Raw genomic sequence first — 21,234 nt, 5'->3', positions numbered from 1 at the left:
AAATGTTATCAGGTTTCTTTGACAAAAGGAATTTTATTTCTACAGGTTCATTTACAGCAGTGAGTGAAACAGTGAAAAGACTGTAATCATAAAATAGACGAAAATATAAACTAAGCAAAAGAAAATTCTACTAAAACTGACCAAACTCAGGAAGTGTTTTCATGGAGAAACACTGATGTAAAAAAAAAAAAAGACTCTTTGGAAACATATACTTAAAATAATGAGAAAACTATTGTAATATTAGACACTACACTAATGGTGCGGGAGCTGGAACACTTCCTGTAAATCCAGCCGCACAAAGAAAGAGAAACGTGACGCATAAACATGCAAACAAAGACAAAGTAAGATGGAACCTCTGCTCAGCTCAAGCCAGTTTTATCAATAGAGCAAGTTCCAGTGTTGGGGAGTAATGGAAGACATTTAAAATACAAAAATGTGAGTAACTGTATTCTGTTACAGTTACCGTTTAAAAAGGTGATAATTACATACGATACATACATATGTTTCATATGTTCGGCTGTCCCCTCTCTAATTTTTAAACGCATTGTCAGAAACCCAAACAAACGCACAATAAAGGCTCTGATGCAAGCGTCCTGTTAATGTTGGTGGCATCAGTTACACAATGGACCTGGAGCCAGCACAACAGAACCAACAGTGCACAGGTAGGAATACATTTATTACTTGGAATTTCCAACAATACTTCATATTTAAAGAAGAAAGGGATGAAATCTGACCGTGCAATGAAAACTGTTTGTCAGCAACCAAGCTGCTCTCAGCGTCAAAAGACTCCAACGTAAAGAAACATCTGGAAGTAAGCTCTTTTTTAAAACTAACATTAGCCGACTGCAGCTACCTTGTTTTAGTTGTGGTAGCTACCTGGGTTATGTGCCACTTCAGTATCTTCGATTTTACTACTGCTGTGTGATTTATTACTATTAGAGTGCAGACTGCTAAACTTGGTGGAAAGCATTAACAGCCTGCTAGGTGCAAATAATCATGTGCAGTTCCTAAAGCAGTCTATGAACTAACCTCAGCTAACGCCAGCTAACAATATTAGCTCAGTGGCAAGTAGCCTTCAGTAATAGTAACAAATCACACAGTACATCCATGTAGTTGTAAAAACCATGACAATATATCAAGTAATCTAAAGTATTCAGAACATGTTACTGACATTAAGTAATTTAATGAAATATGTTACAAACTACATTTTGGGGCATGTATTATGTAATCTGTAGTGGAATACATTCTAAAAGTAACCTTCCAACACTGCCAAGTTCACAATAACAGTCATCTCAAAGAGCTTTATGGGTAAGGTTCACATCCCAGAATGAGGTCTGCAGATTTTTGCTTTCAATGATGAAAAAAATTATTAGGATTAAACCACTTTTTATTTTAACTATAAGGGTTGTGTGTGTGTGTGTGTGTGTGTGTATACAGTCAGTAAAAAGACATTTTAAGTTCAATAACTGGCCAATAATGATCTAAGTAATTGTGACTATGATTATCTCTATAACAGTAGCCTTAACTACACTCTTGAAGAGAACCAATCAGACACATGGAGCACTGTGGGGAGGAAGAACTCCCTTCTAACAGGAAGAAACCTCCAACAGGACCAGGCCCAGCGAGGGGTAGCCTGCACAACTGCCATGGGGGGGTGACGAGAAAAAGAAGAGAGATAAGAAAAAGTAAAAGCCTTAACATGTTGTAACATTAACTTCTTTTTCTCATGTTTACATCATGAGAACAGCACAAAAGTGAACAAAACAGGAGACGAAAGGCAGCATTTTTCAAAATATGCAACGTGTTTCTGTAAAAATCAAAACTTACAGACCGGACAAATCTGACAGCCTCACTGTCGGCTCTGAAAGATCAAATCATGATTCATTTGATCCATCGAGTACTTTGTCACATGCAATAAACTACAGAGCTCTGAGATCTGAAAGTTCCTCTGTTAACCTCTTTTATTTTCCTAAGCGTCACTTGAAGATAATCCCACAGAGATGTTTCAGGACGACGATGTCTCGCCTGTGTGAGTTCGCATGTGGCGCCACAAATGACTGCTTTGAACAAAGCTTTTCTCACACATTTGGCAAGAATACCGCTTCTCACCTGTGTGAGATCTCATGTGGGAAGTCAAATGATGCCTTTGACTGAAAGTTTTGTCACATGTTTTACACGAGTATGGCTTCTCACCCGTGTGAGTTCTTACATGTACAGTCAAGTGACCACTGCGACTGAATGTTTTCCCACATATTTCACAGGAATACGGTTTCTCACCTGTATGAACCGAGGTGTGACTTTTAAAGGTCGATAAGACAGAAAATGCTTTCCCACAGATATTACAAACATACGGTTTTTCACCTGTGTGAGTTCTCATGTGACACTTCAACGTTGATGCGTCAATAAATCTTTTCTCACATACCTCGCAGGGATAAGGTTTCTCACCTGTGTGAATTCTCACGTGGGTGGTTAAGTGCACTTTTCGAATGAAACGCTTCCCACATGTTTCACAAGAATAGGGTTTCTTACCGGTGTGAATTATCATGTGAAATTTGAGCCTTGATGCATTTATAAATGTTTTCCCACACGTGTAACAGGGATAAGGTTTCTCACCTGTGTGCGTTTTCAGGTGGGCATTAAAGTGGCCCCTTCTATTGAAACCTTTCCCGCAGGTTTCACAAGAAAACATCTTCTTACTTGCATGAGTTCTCATGTGGGCATTAAAATTACCAACTCGATTGAAACTTTTCCCACATGTTTCACATGTGTATGGTTTCTCTCCTGTGTGAATTCTCACGTGGTCCACCAAATTGCATCGATGATTAAAACCTTTCCCACACGTTTCACAAGCATAGGGCTTCTTACCCGTGTGGTTTCTCATGTGGGCATTAAAATTACCAACTCTGTTGAAACTTTTCCCGCATGTTTCACATGTGTATGGCTTTTCACCAGTGTGAATTCTCATGTGGTCCACCAAATTACACCTGTGAGCGAAACCTTTCCCACATATTTTGCAACAGTATCTTTTGTCAACTGTCTGAATTCTTTCAAGATATTTCATTGTGTAAATACGATAGTACTTCTTCCCATTCTCAGCGTCAGGAGGGCTCAGAGGGGAGAGCAGAACATTGTTTGGTCCTGCGTCACTGCAGCCATCTTCCTCGTGAACAGGAGTCACCGTAAAGGTATCAGTCTCCTCCTTCAGCACAACCTGCTCTCCGTCCTGACTGGTGCATGGTTCCTTCCCTTCTTCTTTAATCTGTGAAGATTCTGGGTCCTCTGGACTGGTTCTAACTTCTTCCTCCTCCTCTTTTATCTGTGGAGGTTGGGGGTTCTCCTGACTGGTGCAGAGTTCCTCCTGTTCCTCTTTAATCCGTGGTTGCTGTGGTTCATCCTGGTCCACACCTGAGGGTCTCTCCTGGTCAGTAAGAATCTCCTCCTCTCCATTTTCACGTTGCTGTGGGAGGTCTGGAGGAACAAAGGCAATACGTTACTACACAAATGAAATCTGAAGTGTGCCAAATAATTTGGGCGACACATTTTCAGTCAGAGCAGACCTCAAAGCGGCTAACGGCAGATCAAACGTTAGCTCACTTCCTAACTTCATTACAGAGCATAAACCATCAGAGAGGAGTGTTTTATCTCGCTGATCTTTTGGAGAGAAAAAGGCTGAAGCAGCATGAGTCTGTTACACTGCCATAAATTCAACGTGCAGTTAGTCATCACTATTGCTTACAGGCAAACACTCTGTCACTTTACTCATAGATACCCGTTTGTTTCCTGTCATTTTTGTCCATAGGACAAACAACAATGTATTTTAAGCATCAGTAAGCGAAACCTTTGTGGTGGTGAGAATAAGGAACGGCGGGACCACGGAATATCATTTTGAGCCATTTTTATTCACACTCACCACAACAACAACCACACACACCTGAGTCCCCGTGTTTTAACCCGGCGGGCGTGATTACGGGTGCCGTGCAGGTGCGTCTGCCCTCCCTGCACGGCACCGCAGACCACGTCCCACCACACCTTATTTTACCAAACTGTGCAACAATGTTTTTATCAGAAATCTGGTGAGTTTTCTTCGGTGGAAGGCCAAAACCAGCATTTCTGAAGTTCTCCCTTACAGTGAGACGTCCTCTCTAATAAAACCATCATCTCACAGTGACATATCAATTCCAGATCCGAATCTCCAAGTTAATTAATTGTGCTGATGCAACAGCTCACTTCTAAATTTTGAAGCAAAACGCCTCGCAGCCTGTTATATTATTGTGTGAGGCTTGATGGGGAATAGTGTGCTATGACTTTCGGTGGTGATTCGTCACATGATTTTCACAAAATCCAAAAAACAGAATTTTTCCCGATTCATTTGAATTTGAGAGTGTCTGAAAAAAAAGGGCACCAATTTTTATCTAGAATTTTACTTTTCAAGGAATTTTGTTGCCACTGGATGATGTCATCACCTGCTCTAAAAACTGAGCCTGGAGAACAAAGTGGAAGAAATGTCTTTCTCTTTATTTCACGCCCAAAACTTTTGCCCTACACGGACCATATGTGCAGGTCCTTCTCAAAAAATTAGCATATTGTGATAAAGTTCATTATTTTTTGTAATGTACTGATAAACATTAGACTTTCATATATTTTAGATTCATTACACACAACTGAAGTAGTTCAAGCCTTTCATCATTTTAATATTGATGATTCTGGTATACAGCTCATGAAAACCCAAAATTCCTATCTCAAAAAATGAGCATATCATGAAAAGGTTCTCTAAACAAGCTATTAACCTAATCACCTGAATCAACAAACAAACTCTAAACACCTGCAAAAGATCCCTGAGGCTTTTAAAAACTCCCAGCCTGGTTCATTACTCAAAACCGCAATCATGGGTAAGACTGCCGACCTGACTGCTGTCCAGAAGGCCATCATTGACACCCTCAAGCAAGAGGGTAAGACACAGAAAGAAATTGCTGTTCCTAGAGTGCTGTATCAAGGCACCTCAGTGGGAAGTCTGTGGGAAGGAAAAAGTGTGGCAGAAAAGGCTGCACAACGAGAAGAGGTGACCCTGAGGAAGATTGTGGAGAAGGACCGATTCCAGACCTTGGGGGACCTGCGGAAGCAGTGGACTGAGTCTGGAGTAGAAACATCCAGAGCCACCGTGTACAGGCGTGTGCAGGAAATGGGCTACAGGTGCCGCATTTGAACCAGAAACAGCGGCAGAAGCGCCTGACCTGGGCTACAGAGAAGCAGCGCTGGACTGTTGCTCAGTGGTCCAAAGTACTGTTTCGAATGGAAGCAACTTTTGCATGTCATTCGGAAATCAAGGTGCCAGAGTCTGGAGGAAGACTGGGGCGAGGGAAATGCCAAAATGCCTGAAGTCCAGTGTCAAGTACCCACAGTCAGTGATGGTCTGGGTGCCATGTCAGCTGCTGGTGTTGGTCCACTGTGTTTTATCAAGGGCAGGGTCAATGCAGCTATCAGGAGATTTTGGAGCACTTCATGCTTCCATCTGCTGAAAAGCTTTATAGAGATGAAGATTTCATTTTTCAGCACGACCTGGCACCTGCTCACAGTGCCAAAACCACTGGTAACTGGTTTACTGACCATGGTATTACTGTGCTCAATTGGCCTGCCAGCTCTCCTGACCTGAACCCCATAGAGAATCTGTGGGATATTGTGAAGAGAAAGTTGAGAGACGCAAGTCCCAACACTCTGGATGAGCTTAAGGCCGCTATCGAAGCATCCTGGGCCTCCATAACACCTCAGCAGTGCCACAGGCTGATTGCCTCCATGCCACGCCGCATTGAAGCAGTCATCTCAGCAAAAGGATTCCCGACCAAGTATTGAGTGTATAACTGAACATAATTATTTGAAGGTTGACTTTTTTTGTATTAAAAACACTTTTCTTTTATTGGTCGGGTGAAATATGCTCATTTTTTGAGATAGGACTTTTGGGTTTTCATGAGCTGCATGCCAAAACCATCAATATTAAAACAATGAAAGGCTTGAACTACTTCAGTTGTGTGTAATGAATCTAAAATATATGAAAGTCTAATGTTTATCAGTACATTACAGAAAATAAGGAACTTTATCACAATATGCTAATTTTTTGAGAAGGACCTGTACATCACAGGATAGCCACTGTATTCCTCTTTCAAGTCATTCTCATTGAGATGGGAAGTTGCTGCTGCTCACAGTGAAAATATTTTTCCAATAAAATTTGTTGCAGAGCCACATTTCTGTTTGCCAGGCTCATTCTAGGTCTGACACTGAGGTACAGCTGTGTGTGTCTTATGTTCTAGGTTTAGTCATATAACTCATATCAATATCAGCACCTTTGATGTTTTTAAGTAGCTACATATAAAGAGACTTTGTGTTAATTACAGATGTTCAGAGGATCCGTTTGCCATCAACCAAGACAGAAAACTTCTTAGGAAAATTAAAATTGAACTTGCTTATTATTTAAATGATTATTTATGTTTTGTTTGTTTTTATAAATAATGAATAAATACGAATTTTTGCCTGGGGGCCCAACAGACTCTACAATCACCACTGGAGGTTTTTGGTTTTAAATAACTACTCTCGCCACAAGGGGGCAGTAATGCAAAATTCCTTTTACTTTTAAAGCCCTTCAGGCCCTCAGAATAACAAATATTAACCTGGAAATTAGCATTTTAATACCTGGGGGAATTTTTCCTGTCACTGCTTACAGATCTCTACTGAAACTCAAACACCTATTACTGGTTCCACCTATTTCCTGACCAGGCTCCGGATCACGGGGGCCTCCCTCTTCCCAGCCAGCTTCTCCAACTCATTCCAAGCCATCTGAGACGTAATCTCTCCAGTGTGCCCCAAGTCTGCCCTGGAGGCTTCTCCTGGTAGGACATGCCTGGAACACCTCACCCAGGAGCCATCCTGGCCAGATGCCCGAATATCTCCACTTGCTCCTTGAGGAGCTCTGAGACGCTCCTGAATAACCAAGCTCCTCACCCTCCCTCTGACGCAGAGTCCAGACACCGTTTGGACGACGCTCGTTTTCTCCGCCTTCATCTGTGATCTCACTCACTCAGTTTCTGCCCACAGCTCATGAATATCAAACAATAAGAGATGTACCAAGCTGTGGTCTACACTCACTCATTAACACTAATCTCTAATCAGCCAATGACATGGCAGCAGCTCAGTGTATTTATGCATGTAGAGATGGTGACGACAATCAGCCGGGGGTCAAACTGAGCATCAGAAAATTGAGGAAGAAAAGTGATTTAAGAAACTTTTAGTGTCCTATTTCAGAAACTGCTGATTGGCTGGTTTTTCCCACACAGACATCTCAGAGTTTACAAAGAAGTAGGGCAGGGCGATATGACCAAAAATACTTACAACGATGTACATTTGAAAATTTGCGATAACGATATAACGGACGATATAATTGATGCGAGACAAAATACTGTACAACTCCACAACTTTACTAGTGCAAAAAAACCCCATGAATGTATTTTCACGTAAACAAGCAGCTGTTTTTATGTGTATATATAACATTTTAACAGTGCAAATGCAAATTCCTTGCTGACAGTTTAACCAAAAGGCAAATGGGCTGACATATGCTGAGCATAACCATGTATAATAACCACCAAAGGTAAAAAGAGGAGCTTTGAAACATGGAACTGCAGTAAAAAACAGTCAGATACGTCTAACTTGACTCAACTCATTCTTCACTTTTGTACCATTGACTCATAATGCTGAATTCTCTCACAGCTGCTCTGTTCCCATGTTCTACTGCATGACCGATAGCCTTGAGTTTAAAATCCGCTTCATGCGCACGTCTCTTAACAGCTGCCATTTTGGGTCCTTATACACAAACAATACGGTAACGTCATGTTGAAGCACGGTACGCATCACTCCGCGAGGCTCAGCCTACGATAGCCGTAATGCTCCGACAGTCCATCAAGCGGTGCAGCTTCGCAGCTTAGCAAAGTCGTACTGAAACATTTTTTGACAGACTTTTGAGTGCCGGACGAAAGCTAAACCAGCTCCACCACTGAAGTTGCAGCATTTTTACAAACCAGTTCTGGTTCATCCGTTTCATTCAGAGATCTGCTTTCACTCTTCTCATTCTCCGTCACCGCCATGCTTTTTCTGCCATGTGTTTATGAAAACACTGCACATGCGCCTTTTCCTCATATTCTATCACAATATTTCATTTTCTTATCATTGCCTAACATTATACCGGTGTTACCGTGAATGGTATGATACGGCCCAGCCCTACAAAGGAGGTCTGAAAAAGAGAAACTATCCGGAGAGCAGCAGTTCTCTGAGAGGAAGTACCTTCTTTGTGTCAGAGGAGAACGGCAGAACTCTGAGACAGGACGACAGCAGTAACTAAAATCGCTGCTCGTCACATCCAAAGTGATCAGAAGAGCATCTCTGAATGGGCGGCATGCTAAAGCCTGAAGCAGAAGACCACAGCGGGTACCACCGCTGTCAGAACGGACAAGACACCGAGGCTACAGTTTTCAGTCTCACTAAAACTAAAACACAAGAAGGAAAAACGTTTCCGGGTATGATCAGTCTCGAGGTCAGAGCAACCATGGAAACATGGATCCATCCTGCCGGCATCGGCAGCTCAGCCTGCCGCTGGTGTAACGCTGCTGGGAAATCGTCTCAGGTGACTATTACTGTTCTGCATCTCTGTGTCAGTGAGAGGACGAATAGAAACATTCGCTGACACGAATCAGGAGCAAACATGTGACCTCAAATCGCTTTCTGACTTTAAAGCCACAATTTTAGACAAGTGGAGGCTCCACCAGCTGTTCAGATACCACATCACCGTCATCTTCCATTAGTACCATTCTCACACTGCTTTAATACAAACATGTGATGGCACAGACATGATGCAGCACCGATATCGATCCATGAAACGCAGATAAGGAAACAGAATGATTCCTTTGACTTTTGATTGGCCAACAGTAAATACTTTAACTGGTAGTTTATTAGTTTTATATTTTAAGTAACACATTTCAGGTTCAGGCAGGGAGGAGTGCAGCGTGCTGTCAGCATACTTATCAGAATAAAACAGCAGCATGTTCTAATCTGGTTTATCTTGTTCGACGTGTTTCGACGTGTTTCTCCTCTGTAACAGTCACTGCATTACACTGATATGATATCAGAGCGACAATGAGCGAGAACAGCGTCACACAGTTTGGATATAATAGTAACAGGAACAAGTACAACAAAATGTTGTTTTTGCTCAACTTTCAGCTTTAATGTGTGACATCATCCAGCTTTTAGATTCTTAAAGAGCCGGATGTGCCTCGTGTCTGAGACGCTGTTACACCAGGACAGGTCTGGTTTCTACTGACCTCCCAACCTGCTGTCAGACTCGCGACATCCTTCACGAGCTCCGTGTTCACAGATTTACCCTCAAACTGAAGAATCGAGCTCAGTGAAGCCGTTTACATTTCACAGCTTCGTGGACCCTTAAAGTAAACCACTGACAGCAGGCAAACTTACATCAGTACAGCCAACGCATAGCCCAGAGGCGCAGGTTTGACACCAAAGGGGGGCGAAAGCTGAGGATGACGCCGGAAGTGACCCCGTGACTCTCGGCCATGTTGGCTCAGGCTGTCCGCGCGGACACCCGCGTGCAAGACCGCTGTGGCACAACTCCTCGCTAGCTTTTCGGCACGTGCAGGTTTTACACACCTGTGAGGAGCAGCTTCCGCTGCAGCTGCCGGTGACGGTCGAGCTCCTCCTCGTACTGCACGAAGGTTTTCTCCACCTCGCTGAAGATTTCCTCCGCGGCTGCCGTCAGCCTCCGCTGGATAAAGTCCTTCAGATACTCAAGAGTACACATGACTACTGCAGTAACCCGAGTACTGAGCGGGGGAATACTACACCGTGCTCCGGCTCGGTCCGCGCCTCAGGAGAGCCGCTGCTGCAAACCTGCTTCTTCTACGCATGCGCCCAAAGGGTTCTTCCTCTCCCGGAGTTTCACAATAAAAGCCCTGTACAGACGAAAAGCAACTTAGTGAAATGTCACAGAGACACAGAAGAAAATCGAAAAAAGGAAAAATGAGGATTTCTGCACAAAATAATAATAAATAAAGAACCATATTTTCATGTTTGTTCTTGTGTATTTCTTTTATTTGTAGGTCACCACAAGAAAGAGGAAGGATGTACCCGACTGGAGTCTCAACACACATTAAATACATAAAAGTTTAATATAAGTGTAGTGTCCATTTGAACTCCTTACAGTTCTCATGTTATTTATATTTAAAAGGAGCGCACCCAGGACACAAGAGTCAAACCACTTTGTTCACTCCTTTATTTTCCACACAAACCTTCACAATAAATTTCATGAAATAATCACAAATAAATTATTCTCAAATATCAAAATTCAGAATATGTATTAAAGTATGTCACCTCAGTAAAAATGTGACTGTAAAGGACACTTACAGGAGTATAAAGTTACAGATGTGTAAAGTTGTCTGGAGCTCGCTCTTCTTCACAGCGTCGTGTCACTCGTTCCACTTCCACCACAGCTCTTCTGCTGGGTTCAGCTGTGGACTCGGCCTGTGCCGTCGCAGACCTGAGTTGTGCTGCGTGCTCTTTCTATAGAGAGGAGGCTTTCTCCTGCAATTGTGATGTCATGAACTTTAACCTTTGACATGCTAACTGAAGCCTGTAGAGACTGAGATGGAGCTTTTGTTCCAGTTTCTCTGAGAGCTGGATGGATTGAATCTGCTGGGATTCTCCAGCAGAGAAGGACTGGGTGAGAGAGGGAGGTCGGGGTGAGAGAGGGAGGTCGAAGTGAGAGAGGGAGGTCTGGGTGAGAGAGGGAGGTCTGGGGGAGAGGTGGGCTCCTTTAGGTTAAGGGAAGAGAAACTTGAGCTTTTTAAAAACACCTCAGTGTTTCTGCTGGATTCTAATGTTGTTATTTACACACAGACCAAGAAAACGTCCAAACACATGAGCCGCTCGCACTGCTCAGTCTTTACACTCATTTATTTCCCAGAACACTAACTCTAACTCAGTGACAGATGTCGGTGATCCCGCTCGGAGAACTAAAGAGAAACAAACAGGCTAAAAGACGGGGCTCACACCGAGCCACCGAGACTTCATGAAAACATGAAAGATTCACGTTTTTCTGCCTTGAACTGTTGGTGCTGTTTCCCTCAGACTGAAAACAGATACAGTGGGGCAAAAAAGTATTTAGTCAGCCACCGATTGTGCAAGTTCCCCCACTTAAAATGATGACAGAGGTCAGTAATTTGCACCAGAGGTACACTTCAACTGTGAGAGACAGAATGTGAAAAAAAAAATCCATGAATCCACATGGTAGGATTTGTAAAGAATTTATTGGTAAATCAGGGTGGAAAATAAGTATTTGGTCACCTCAAACAAGGAAAATCTCTGGCTCTCACAGACCTGTAACGTCTTCTGTACGAAGCTTTTCTGTCCCCCACTCGTTACCTGTATGAATGGCACCTGTTTGAACTCATCATCTGTATAAAAGACACCTGTCCACAGCCTCAAACAGTCAGACTCCAAACTCCGCCATGGCCAAGACCAAAGAGCTTTCGAAGGACACCAGGAAAAGTATTGTAGACCTGCACCAGACTGGGAAGAGTGAATCTACAATAGGCAAGCAGCTTGGTGTGAAAAAATCAACTGTGGGAGCAATCATCAGAAAATGGAAGACATACAAGACCACTGATAATCTCCCTCGATCTGGGGCTCCACGCAAGATCTCATCCCGTGGAGTCAAAATGATCATGAGAACGGTGAGCAAAGATCCCAGAACCACACGGGGGGACCTGGTGAATGACCTGCAGAGAGCTGGGACCAAAGTAACAAAGGTCACCATCAGTAACACACTACAACGGCAGGGAATCAAATCCCGCAGTGCCAGACGTGTTCCGCTGCTGAAGCCAGTGCATGTCCAGGCCCGTCTGAAGTTTGCCAGAGAGCACATGGATGATACAGCAGAGGATTGGGAGAATGTCATGTGGTCAGATGAAACCAAAGTAGAACTTTTTGGTATAAACTCAGCTCGTCGTGTTTGGAGGAAGAAGAATACTGAGTTGCATCCCAAGAACACCATACCTACTGTGAAGCATGGGGGTGGAAACATCATGCTATGGGGCTGTTTTTCTGCCAAGGAGACAGGACCACTGATCCGTGTTAAGGACAGAATGAATGGGGCCATGTATGGTGAGATTTTGAGCCAAAACCTCCTTCCATCAGTGAGAACTTTGAAGATGAAACGAGGCTGGGTCTTCCAACATGACAATGATCCAAAACACACCGCCCGGGCAACAAAGGAGTGGCTCCGTAAGAAGCATTTGAAAGTCCTGGAGTGGCCTAGCCAGTCTCCAGACCTCAACCCCATAGAAAATCTGTGGCGGGAGTTGAAAGTCCGTGTTGCTCGGCGACAGCCCCAAAACATCACTGCTCTCGAGAAGATCTGCATGGAGGAATGGGCCAAAATACCAGCTACTGTGTGTGCAAACCTGGTAAAGACCTATAGTAAACGTTTGACCTCTGTTATTGCCAACAAAGGTTATGTTACAAAGTATTGAGTTGTATTTTTGTTATTGACCAAATACTTATTTTCCACCCTGATTTACCAATAAATTCTTTACAAATCCTACCATGTGGATTCATGGATTTTTTTTTTTTCACATTCTGTCTCTCACAGTTGAAGTGTACCTCTGGTGCAAATTACTGACCTCTGTCATCATTTTAAGTGGGGGAACTTGCACAATCGGTGGCTGACTAAATACTTTTTTTGCCCCACTGTAGTAACAGACTCGTTTCACACGAGGCTGCTGCTGCAGCGCGGTCCAGTCGATGTGTCCACACGTTTTCTGCCCATCGGTGCTTCAGGACGACCACGTCTCAGCTGCGTGGTTCTCACGTGGATTTTAAGGACATGCTGTAACTTTTCTTCCACATATTGCAGCTCTGTGCAAAATGTGCTTTGTGCCTTTTAAGTGATGAGAACTCAGAGAACCTGGTCCCACAGCTCTTACAAACATAAGGCTTCTCCCCTGTGTGAGACCTCATGTGGCGTAACAGATTACTGCCTCGATTGAAAGACTTCCCGCACGTTTCGCAGGAATAGGGCTTCTCACTCGTGTGGATTTTTGTGTGGGATAATAAATTACTGCGCCGATTGAAAGACTTGCCGCACGTTGGGCAACAAAACTGCTTCCTTCCTTCCTCACTTTCCTCATATGTGGCAGTCACCATGAAGGCATCAGGCCCCTGAGAGAAGAGCTGCTCCATGTCTGGTTCACTGTGCTCTCCTTCCTCAGCAACAGTCACCATGAAGGTATCCGTCTCCTCTGTCAGTCCCAGCTGCTCTCCCTGCTGACTGCTGCACAGTTCCTCCTCTTCCTCTTTAATCTGTGGAGCTTCTGGTTCCTCCTGCTCCACACTGGAGCTCCTCTCCTGGTTCCAGAGCTGCTGCTCAGGGAGAACCTCCTCCTCCTTACCTACAGGCTGCTGTGGGACATCTAAACAAAGTTGCACAAGAAATAAGTTAACAGTATGATGATAGTAAAACCCACAGAGATCCTGGTGAGGGTTAGTGAACTCTGTGGTTCACTCACACACACGCAAAGGTCAGGAGCATCAGATTTAACATCCAGTTTTTAAATATGAGACATAAAAAAAGAAAGAATGGCTTCAAGAGGTTCATAACTAAAAACAAAGATTTCCTGTTGGGGAGAAGTTTCAGCTTTATAGGTGTATAACAAATCCAGCCATCCATTAAGTTCCTCTGACTCATCCAAGCCTGGGTCAGAGGGGTCTCAGCAGACGTGCCCTCCCTGCAGAAGGTGAGGAGGAAACAAAGGCTGATAATCTGACAGCTCTGTCTCCCAGCAGGCCGTGGACAGAGTTTCATTCCTGCTTATTGGATTCTACAACTAACTTCTCATAACTGGAGGAGTCGGTTTTGTTGTGTGGAGGCAAAAACAAAGTGATGTTATGTGGTGTGTATATTATGTTAGAAATATGTTCGTTATCATTATGACTGCAGATTATATCAACAAGGACGCTGATTGAATATTGACCGATAACTGTGGCGAAGGGGCGGGACATGCGCACTTCTTCCCACTCCTTTCCTTGTATGTTATTTTGTAAAGCTGTTTGTTTGTCTTTGCTAAATTAACTTCGGTATATTGTTTACATGTTTGGAATAAAGCGGATCCAGCCAACCACCGATCGGCTCCAGAGCTCGTGCATCAGCCAGGTGTGTTCAGGTGAGCTGATGCGCAGCCTCCCTGTTGTTGCTGAGCTCAGCTCATCAGACAGTTTCTGGCACCTGTGCAGCACATTCATGGGTGGAGCAGGTCAGTGGCTGTATCCCAATCCAGGGTCTGCAGCCTTAAAGGCCGCATTTTAAGGCCGATTACGTCACAGCGGCGCGCCGAAGGCTGTCCCAATTCAAAGGCTGCTCGAAATGCGGCCCTCAAATGCGTCCTTCATTTCTCTGAATTTTAAGGATGTGGCGGTGTAGACTTCGTGGCCCAACATATCCCAGAATGCATAGCGCGGCGGTGGGTGTGGATAATTTTGCCGAAAAAAAAGAAGAGTAAACTTTAAGTAGTGAATATTATGTCACTTATTTATGTGCAAATATTTAATAACGAAGAACATTAAACATTGCTGTTGGCCACATGTCGGCAAAGTCATGTGACATTAGTGACGTTTGTACTAACTTGGTTTTAAAGCCTTTACTTTGAAATATACGCCGTCCAATAGCTGAGCTTAATCTTACAGAGAATGATCAAAGCTCATGTAGAAACAAACAAATGCACAAAAGATTTTCTCCTTCATTTCTGTCAAACACAGCTGTATGAAACGTTTCCAGCTGTTAGTATCATGGTTGCTAGGCAACCTGGGCAGCGCAACGGAGGCTAGACCGTCCCACTTCACAAGCCTCGCACTTCCGGCCTTAGCGGCCTTTGAGCACGCGGCCCTTGAGGATCGTTGAGGCTGCAGACCCTGAATTGGGACACAGCCAGTGAGTCACGGGTACACAGCTGTGCTGCACACATTCCAAGTTTTACCACAGTTTACGTTCACTGCCGCCATCTTGGATGTGGGCTCGTTGGCTACGTTTCATAATAAAATTCCGACTCCCAGTTTGACCTCGAACGCAGCACCGCTGGCTGGATTTCCGGCACGTGCAGGTTTTACACACCTGTGAGGAGCAGCTTCCGCTGCAGCTGCCGGTGACGGTCGAGCTCCTCCTCGTACTGCACGAAGGTTTTCTCCACCTCGCTGAAGATTTCCTCCGCGGCTGCCGTCAGCCTCCGCTGGATAAAGTCCTTCAGATACTCAAGAGTACACATGACTACTGCAGTAACCCGAGTACTGAGCGGGGGAATACTACACCGTGCTCCGGCTCGGTCCGCGCCTCAGGAGAGCCGCTGCTGCAAACCTGCTTCTTCTACGCATGCGCCCAAAGGGCTTACTCGTGTTCCAGAGTTTCATAATAAAAGCCCTGTACAGACGAAAAGCAAATGTAAAATGTCTAAAATGGAGAGATTTGTGGCAGGTTGCAGGATTAAGATGAAAAACTTGCTTCATGAGTCAGAATCATCCAAAGTTTTAAAGCTAAACCAAATAAACCCGCAGAAGAAATCATTTTTTGTTTTTTTAAAAGCTTTACACTTCACACTTTACTCATCAGATAAGCTTTGTTTTTATAAAGTACATCCATCCACGAAGCAAAGAAATTATTTGAAAAATGCATTATTGCACAAAGTAGCAGTAAAAACAACAAAGACACATTTTCATATTTGTTCTTTATTCTCTTCATCTGTAGGGTACCATGCTGAAAAACACCTGATGAAAATGCGTTTAATCTTTCTGCCGTCTGGTTTAAACCCTGTGTGGTCTGGAGCTGTCGAGTCCAATAACACAGCATCCGCCCCATGATTCAGCTGAGAACACTTGCATATCCGCTCCACGGACGAGCAGGTGGATAGAGAGAGAGAGGTCTGTAAGTGGGAGAAAACTGATGGGCTACAAATAAGCTCGTGGCACAGCCACACTAAAGTTCAGGAGCACGTGAGCCACAGCGACGAATGTAAGGGTGAAAAGGTTCGTCGGACTCTGGAAGGAAAGAGAACTTATAGAAGCTGCTTGTTGAAAACTTCAGACTCCCAGTAGCTTCCCCTCCACTTCCCCACTGTTGTGACAAAATTCCACAGAGGCTGTTGTGGAAATTGACATTACCACAGTGAGCACATACAGGTACACAGACTGAATAACCAAGATTTTCTCAAAACATATCTTTAGACTCAAAAACACACGCCCACTCCCACTGCTAGTGCCACTCGATTAATTCAGTGGCGGATGTCATGGTGCACAGCAAGAGGACGTCTCCGCTGCGTGGTGCACTAACGCTGATACAGTCACGGCCACTCAGCTGTGTGGTTTCTCAGGAGGATTTTAAAGAAGCTTTTCTTCCACATTCAGCAGCTCCTCCTCTGTGCCTTTTAAGTGACGACGAGTCAGCGAACCTGGTCCCACAGCTCTTACAAACATAAGGCTTCTCCCCTGTGTGAGACCTCATGTGGCGTAACAGATTACTGCCTCGATTGAAAGACTTCCCGCACGTTTCGCAGGAATAGGGCTTCTCACTCGTGTGGATTTTTGTGTGGGATAATAAATTACTGCGCCGATTGAAAGACTTGCCACACGTTGGGCAACAAAACGGTTTCTCACCTCTGTGAATTCTGCTGTGGACGTACAAATCAGTTCTTCGATTAAAACCTTTCCCACATGTTTGGCAAGAATACGGCTTTTCATCTGCGTGGATAAACATGTGCATGTTAAACGTTGACAATTTAAAAAATCTCTTCCCACAGATGTTGCACAGATAGGGCTTCTCGCCGGTGTGCACTCTCGTGTGGACCAGCAAAATGGACTTTTGAGCAAAACCTTTCCCACACGTTTTGCAGGAATAGGGCTTCTGGCACGTGTGGACCGCGGCGTGCCGGGTAAGGGTCGATGAGGTCAAGCATCTTTTCCCACAGGTGTTACAAACATAGGGCTTATCACCTGTGTGTGTTCTCATGTGCACAGTCAGAGCATCCTTCTGAGAAAAACCTTTCCCACACATCTCACAGGGATACGGCTTCTCGCCTGTGTGGATTCTCTGATGTCTTTGCATCCGGGATCTGTACTTGAAGCCTTTTCCACAAACGTCACATGTTACAGATTTGCTGGCCGTGTCAGAGCGACGCTGGCTCGGAGCGTCGTCTGCACCGAGACGCCTGCGATTTCTCATTTTTGGCTTTAAACCGAAACTCACAGTTAATCCTGAGTCAGCATTCTTGCTTCCTTTCTCACTTTCTTCCACCATGAAGGTCTCAGTCTCCTGGCTCACCTCCTGACAGAACTCCTCCTGTTCCTCTTTAATCTGTGGAGCTTCTGGTTCCTCCTGGTCCACACTGGAGCTCCTCTCCTGGTTCCAGAGCTGCTGCTCAGTGAGAACCTCCTCCTCCTCCTCACAGACATGCTGCTGTGGGACGTCTAAACAAAGGTGCACAAGAAATAAGTTATTATTTCCACTTTTGCATAGAAGAAATAAAAATGACCGATTAGTGAAGCTGAGAAGGAGATGAAGGTAAACTAATATTCTGTTGGTATGTTTGCATTTAGTCCTATTAAGTCTGGTACAAACACCGGGGGATAAATTAGGCTCAGAACATTAATGGGATGACTTGTGCCCGGTGGCTCCACTGACAGAGATCACAGGTTTGAGACCAGGAGGAGACACAGGCCTGTCTGTGCTTCCCAATGATCCCAAGCCTGGATAAATGTGCGGGCAGCATCAGGAGGAACAGCTGGTAACATGTCACTGAATGAAAACGTGGACTCTTCTGCTGAAACTAGATCCTGACTCAGATCCACAGGAGTCACACTCGGCTGTGGTTCACTGAAATGGTTTCATGCTACACACCTGTCCTTTGTGTCTTCATCTGTGGGCTGCAGGTGACGTCCTCGTGTTCCTGCTGAGGACTGCTCTCGTTCCAGATGATGACGTCTACACTCTCCTCCTTCACTACATGCTGCTCTCCCTCCTGTTCCTCTTTAATCTGTGGAGGTTCTGGATCCTCTTGGCCACAGAGCTGCTGCTCGGGGAGAACCTCCTCCTCCCTGCTGACATGTTGCTGTGGGTCGTCTGCACATGTTTAAAGCACAAGGCAAGCAAAGGTCGAGTGCTTTATTGAAAACACCACATTAAAACATACGACTACTGCTGATTATTTTTATGTGGCCAAAGCTTCAGAGATCCATGAAGAAACCGTGGATCCGACTTGACTCTTTAAACGTGAACATTTAAAACGTGAACATTTAAAATAAGCTGACAAAGAAATGCTCATTTTTTCTCACTTTAAACGATTTGTTTTCTGTTCTTTTGTGAATACAGTCCAGATTTATGAGATCAGCGCATCACTGGATTCATTTTCATGTGTCTGTATTTCACACAGCATCCAGTCTCTACTGCAACTACCAGGACGGACACGTGACAGAAACACCGGAAGTACTGAATGAACATTAAAAGTAAAAAACGTTCTCATGAAATCAGAGAAAAAATGTGCGCGTGCCCTGTCCACCGTGACCTCCCCACAGGCTGATTCTGTTCACCGGGACAAACTTCTCATCATCATCAGGTGACTTCCTCAGTCTCAGCTGACTGCAGGTTTCCAAACAAACAGCACGTGTGCACGATGACTGAAACCGTGACGTCACTTTATGATCACTAATATGCAAATTATCACGACCATCGATCAACAACCACTGATCAAAAACGTGACGTCAGTAATCTGTTAACGCCGTTTGCGTTCGCTGCTGTGTAGCGTGACGCGTTTCTTCTGCTGGTTCTTTTACCCTCAGTGTTTCTGTCACGAAGCCCGTGGAAATGATTCTAGCTTTCCCACAGAGCTCCACGTCACAGACTCACCTGTCCTGTGCAGCTTGATTTGGGGTTTCCAGGTGATATCCAGCAGTCTGCGCTGACGGTCGATCTCTTCCTCGTACTGGACGATCGTTTTTTCAAACTCCAAGAATATTTGTTCAGCAGCAGCAGTTAGTCGCTCGTTGATGAACTCTCTCAGATACTGAACTGAAGGCATCGTTGCTGCCGCAGCTCACACACTCAGCTCACACACTCAGCTCACACAACAACAACAGTTTTCATTGATTACTTCCGCCGAATTTCTTCTTCGTCTGATGAATTTCCAGCAGCTTGCGGACTGTGAAATGTCGTGCTGCCCTCTACAGACAGGAGTCTGTTGGACAGCCGGACTCGATCACAGCCGATCTGCGATCTGCTTAGACGTTTGAGACTGAAGATTAAAATAAATAATAAGTAAAAATGAAGAAATTCAAAGAAAACTTTCACCAGTTTACAACAAAACAAACTAAGAAGCAAGAAAAATTAACAAAAAAGGGCAAGAAGCACAACAACAAACTGCAAAAACAAACAAAATAACAACAATAACAATAATAATAATACATTTTAATTTAAAAATGACCACTAATGGTACATTTCTGGTAGTTTAACAGTATAAAGGTTTTGGAGAAAATTGCAAAATAACAAGAAGGCAAATTTTAAATATTTGGAAAAATTATGAGAAAATGTTTGTACATGTACAAGAAAAATGGCGTCGAGTGGGCGTATTTAGGAAAAAACCCCAAAAAACAAAACGTTTTCCAAATTTGTTTCTAATTTTAATTTTGAGTTAATGTTGAGTTTGTTGATTTTTACACTGTTCTGTTTCCATGATTATCTCAGTGTTTTTGGTTCTGTGTGTGTGTGTAAATGGTAAATGGACTGATTCTTATATAGAGCTTTTCTACTCTCCCGGCGTGCTCAGAGTGCTGTTACAACATGGCACATTCACCCAATCACACAAGCACTGACTCTAAACTGAGTGTTTTTCTAACGACGTTCGCACACATTCACACTCCGATGGATGCACCAGAGAGCAACTTGGGGTTAGTATCTTGCCCAAGGATACTTGGCATGCAGACACACACACACTTTCTCGTGCAGCCTGCATTATCTGAATGTAACCGTGCTTCTTCTTTTAGTGGTTGTGAGCTTCAGCTGCTTCAGGTCTGCCTGGTTGTTGGTTCAGGTCTTTGTCTTTGTGCTGCTGATCGTCCTCCTTCTGTCTCGGGCTGTTTTTATGTCTCGGTCGCTCTGCGTTCATGTTAGGTTTAGTCTCCTCTGATTATTTCCTGTTTGACTTTGAAGTTTGATTTTCTTTCATGCAGTGTGCTGGTTTGACTTCCTGCCCTGTGATTTTCCTGATTGTTTCCACCTGTAGTTTAATAAGCTGTGTTTGAACAGCTCAGTCTTCAGTTGGCCTCTGTGCTGCCAGTTAAGCTCCACGTGTGGTGCTCATGTTTTAGATGATCATGTCTGCAGTTATAAAATGTCTGCAATATAAACACACATTTCAATTATAAAGGGCAGTTTGTTTGAACAGGAGATTTATGTGACTGCAGCTGAAGAATAAGGAAAACCTTGTGAAGCTTTAACAGGTATTTTTACTGGACTCAGGCAGCTGAGGCCCTTTTGAGGTCAACTTTAAGCCCTTTGAATAAGCAGATGTGCTCTGGAGTGAACTTAATGTGAATTAATTTGCTTTCATGTCATGTTGTTCACAAACAAATCATTTGAGGTCATGTGATACATGCGATCTGTAACTGGACAGTAAGTAAAATGTTGCAGATTAGACTCTGAAGTCTGCACCGTGGGGATGTTTTACCTTTACTGTAACTGACTTTACTTCTGTATCTGTGCTCGTTTCTTCCCCCTGCAGTGAAATAATCAAAGACATCGAAAACTGTGGGAAGAAATGATCCTGTGATCATCTCCCTTTGTTCTGCTTCCTGCTGATTAGTAAACAAAAGCTTCTTGGAAACACACAGATGAAACTCCTCCTCATGGTTACTGCAGTGTTGCTGTTAAACTCTGATGGTTCTGGGTTTGTTGTGCTTCTCGTTGCCGTCCTGGGTCCCTCTTCCTGTTTTATTTGAGCGATTGCTTCTCCTCACATGCCTGCTCTGTCTTCCCTTCCCCTCTTTGTCTTCCCTCCTGTGTGATTGCCGCCCCGCCTTGATTGTCTGCAGCTGTGCTCGGTTCCCAGCTGCGTCTCATTGTGTAATCGGTCCCGTGTGGTCTCGTCTTTCCCTTTG

At 44.1% G+C, this 21,234-nt stretch overlaps 1 protein-coding gene and 1 pseudogene across 2 annotated transcripts; both read right to left on the bottom strand.

Moving 5' to 3' along the window:
- On the bottom strand, window positions 1-15,493 carry LOC146552838 (uncharacterized). The gene is made up of 5 exons (XM_085255064.1): window positions 15,212-15,493; window positions 12,917-13,517; window positions 10,673-10,764; window positions 9,700-9,915; window positions 1-3,468 (listed from the first exon to the last, which is right to left on the bottom strand). The coding sequence occupies exons 1-5, from the start codon at window positions 15,360-15,362 to the stop codon at window positions 2,006-2,008; spliced, it is 2,523 nt and encodes an 840-aa protein (XP_085111190.1). The 5' UTR covers window positions 15,363-15,493; the 3' UTR covers window positions 1-2,005.
- A 178-nt stretch (window positions 15,494-15,671) lies between these two features.
- Window positions 15,672-19,400, bottom strand: LOC146552837 (uncharacterized; annotated as a pseudogene). Its single transcript, XR_014889467.1, has 3 exons — window positions 18,989-19,400; window positions 17,984-18,205; window positions 15,672-17,553 (listed from the first exon to the last, which is right to left on the bottom strand). The product of XR_014889467.1 is annotated as an uncharacterized LOC146552837 (transcript).
- Window positions 19,401-21,234: the final 1,834 nt, after the last annotated feature.

The sequence above is a fragment of the Mchenga conophoros genome, linkage group LG18, assembly GCF_057382185.1.
Source record: "Mchenga conophoros isolate Kocher_MC1m ecotype Shallow Benthic linkage group LG18, M_conophoros_male_GT1.1, whole genome shotgun sequence".
Taxonomy (NCBI): domain Eukaryota; kingdom Metazoa; phylum Chordata; class Actinopteri; order Cichliformes; family Cichlidae; genus Mchenga; species Mchenga conophoros.
The sequence above is the reverse complement of the archived record's forward strand: the minus strand, read 5'-3'. Positions and strand labels throughout refer to the sequence as shown.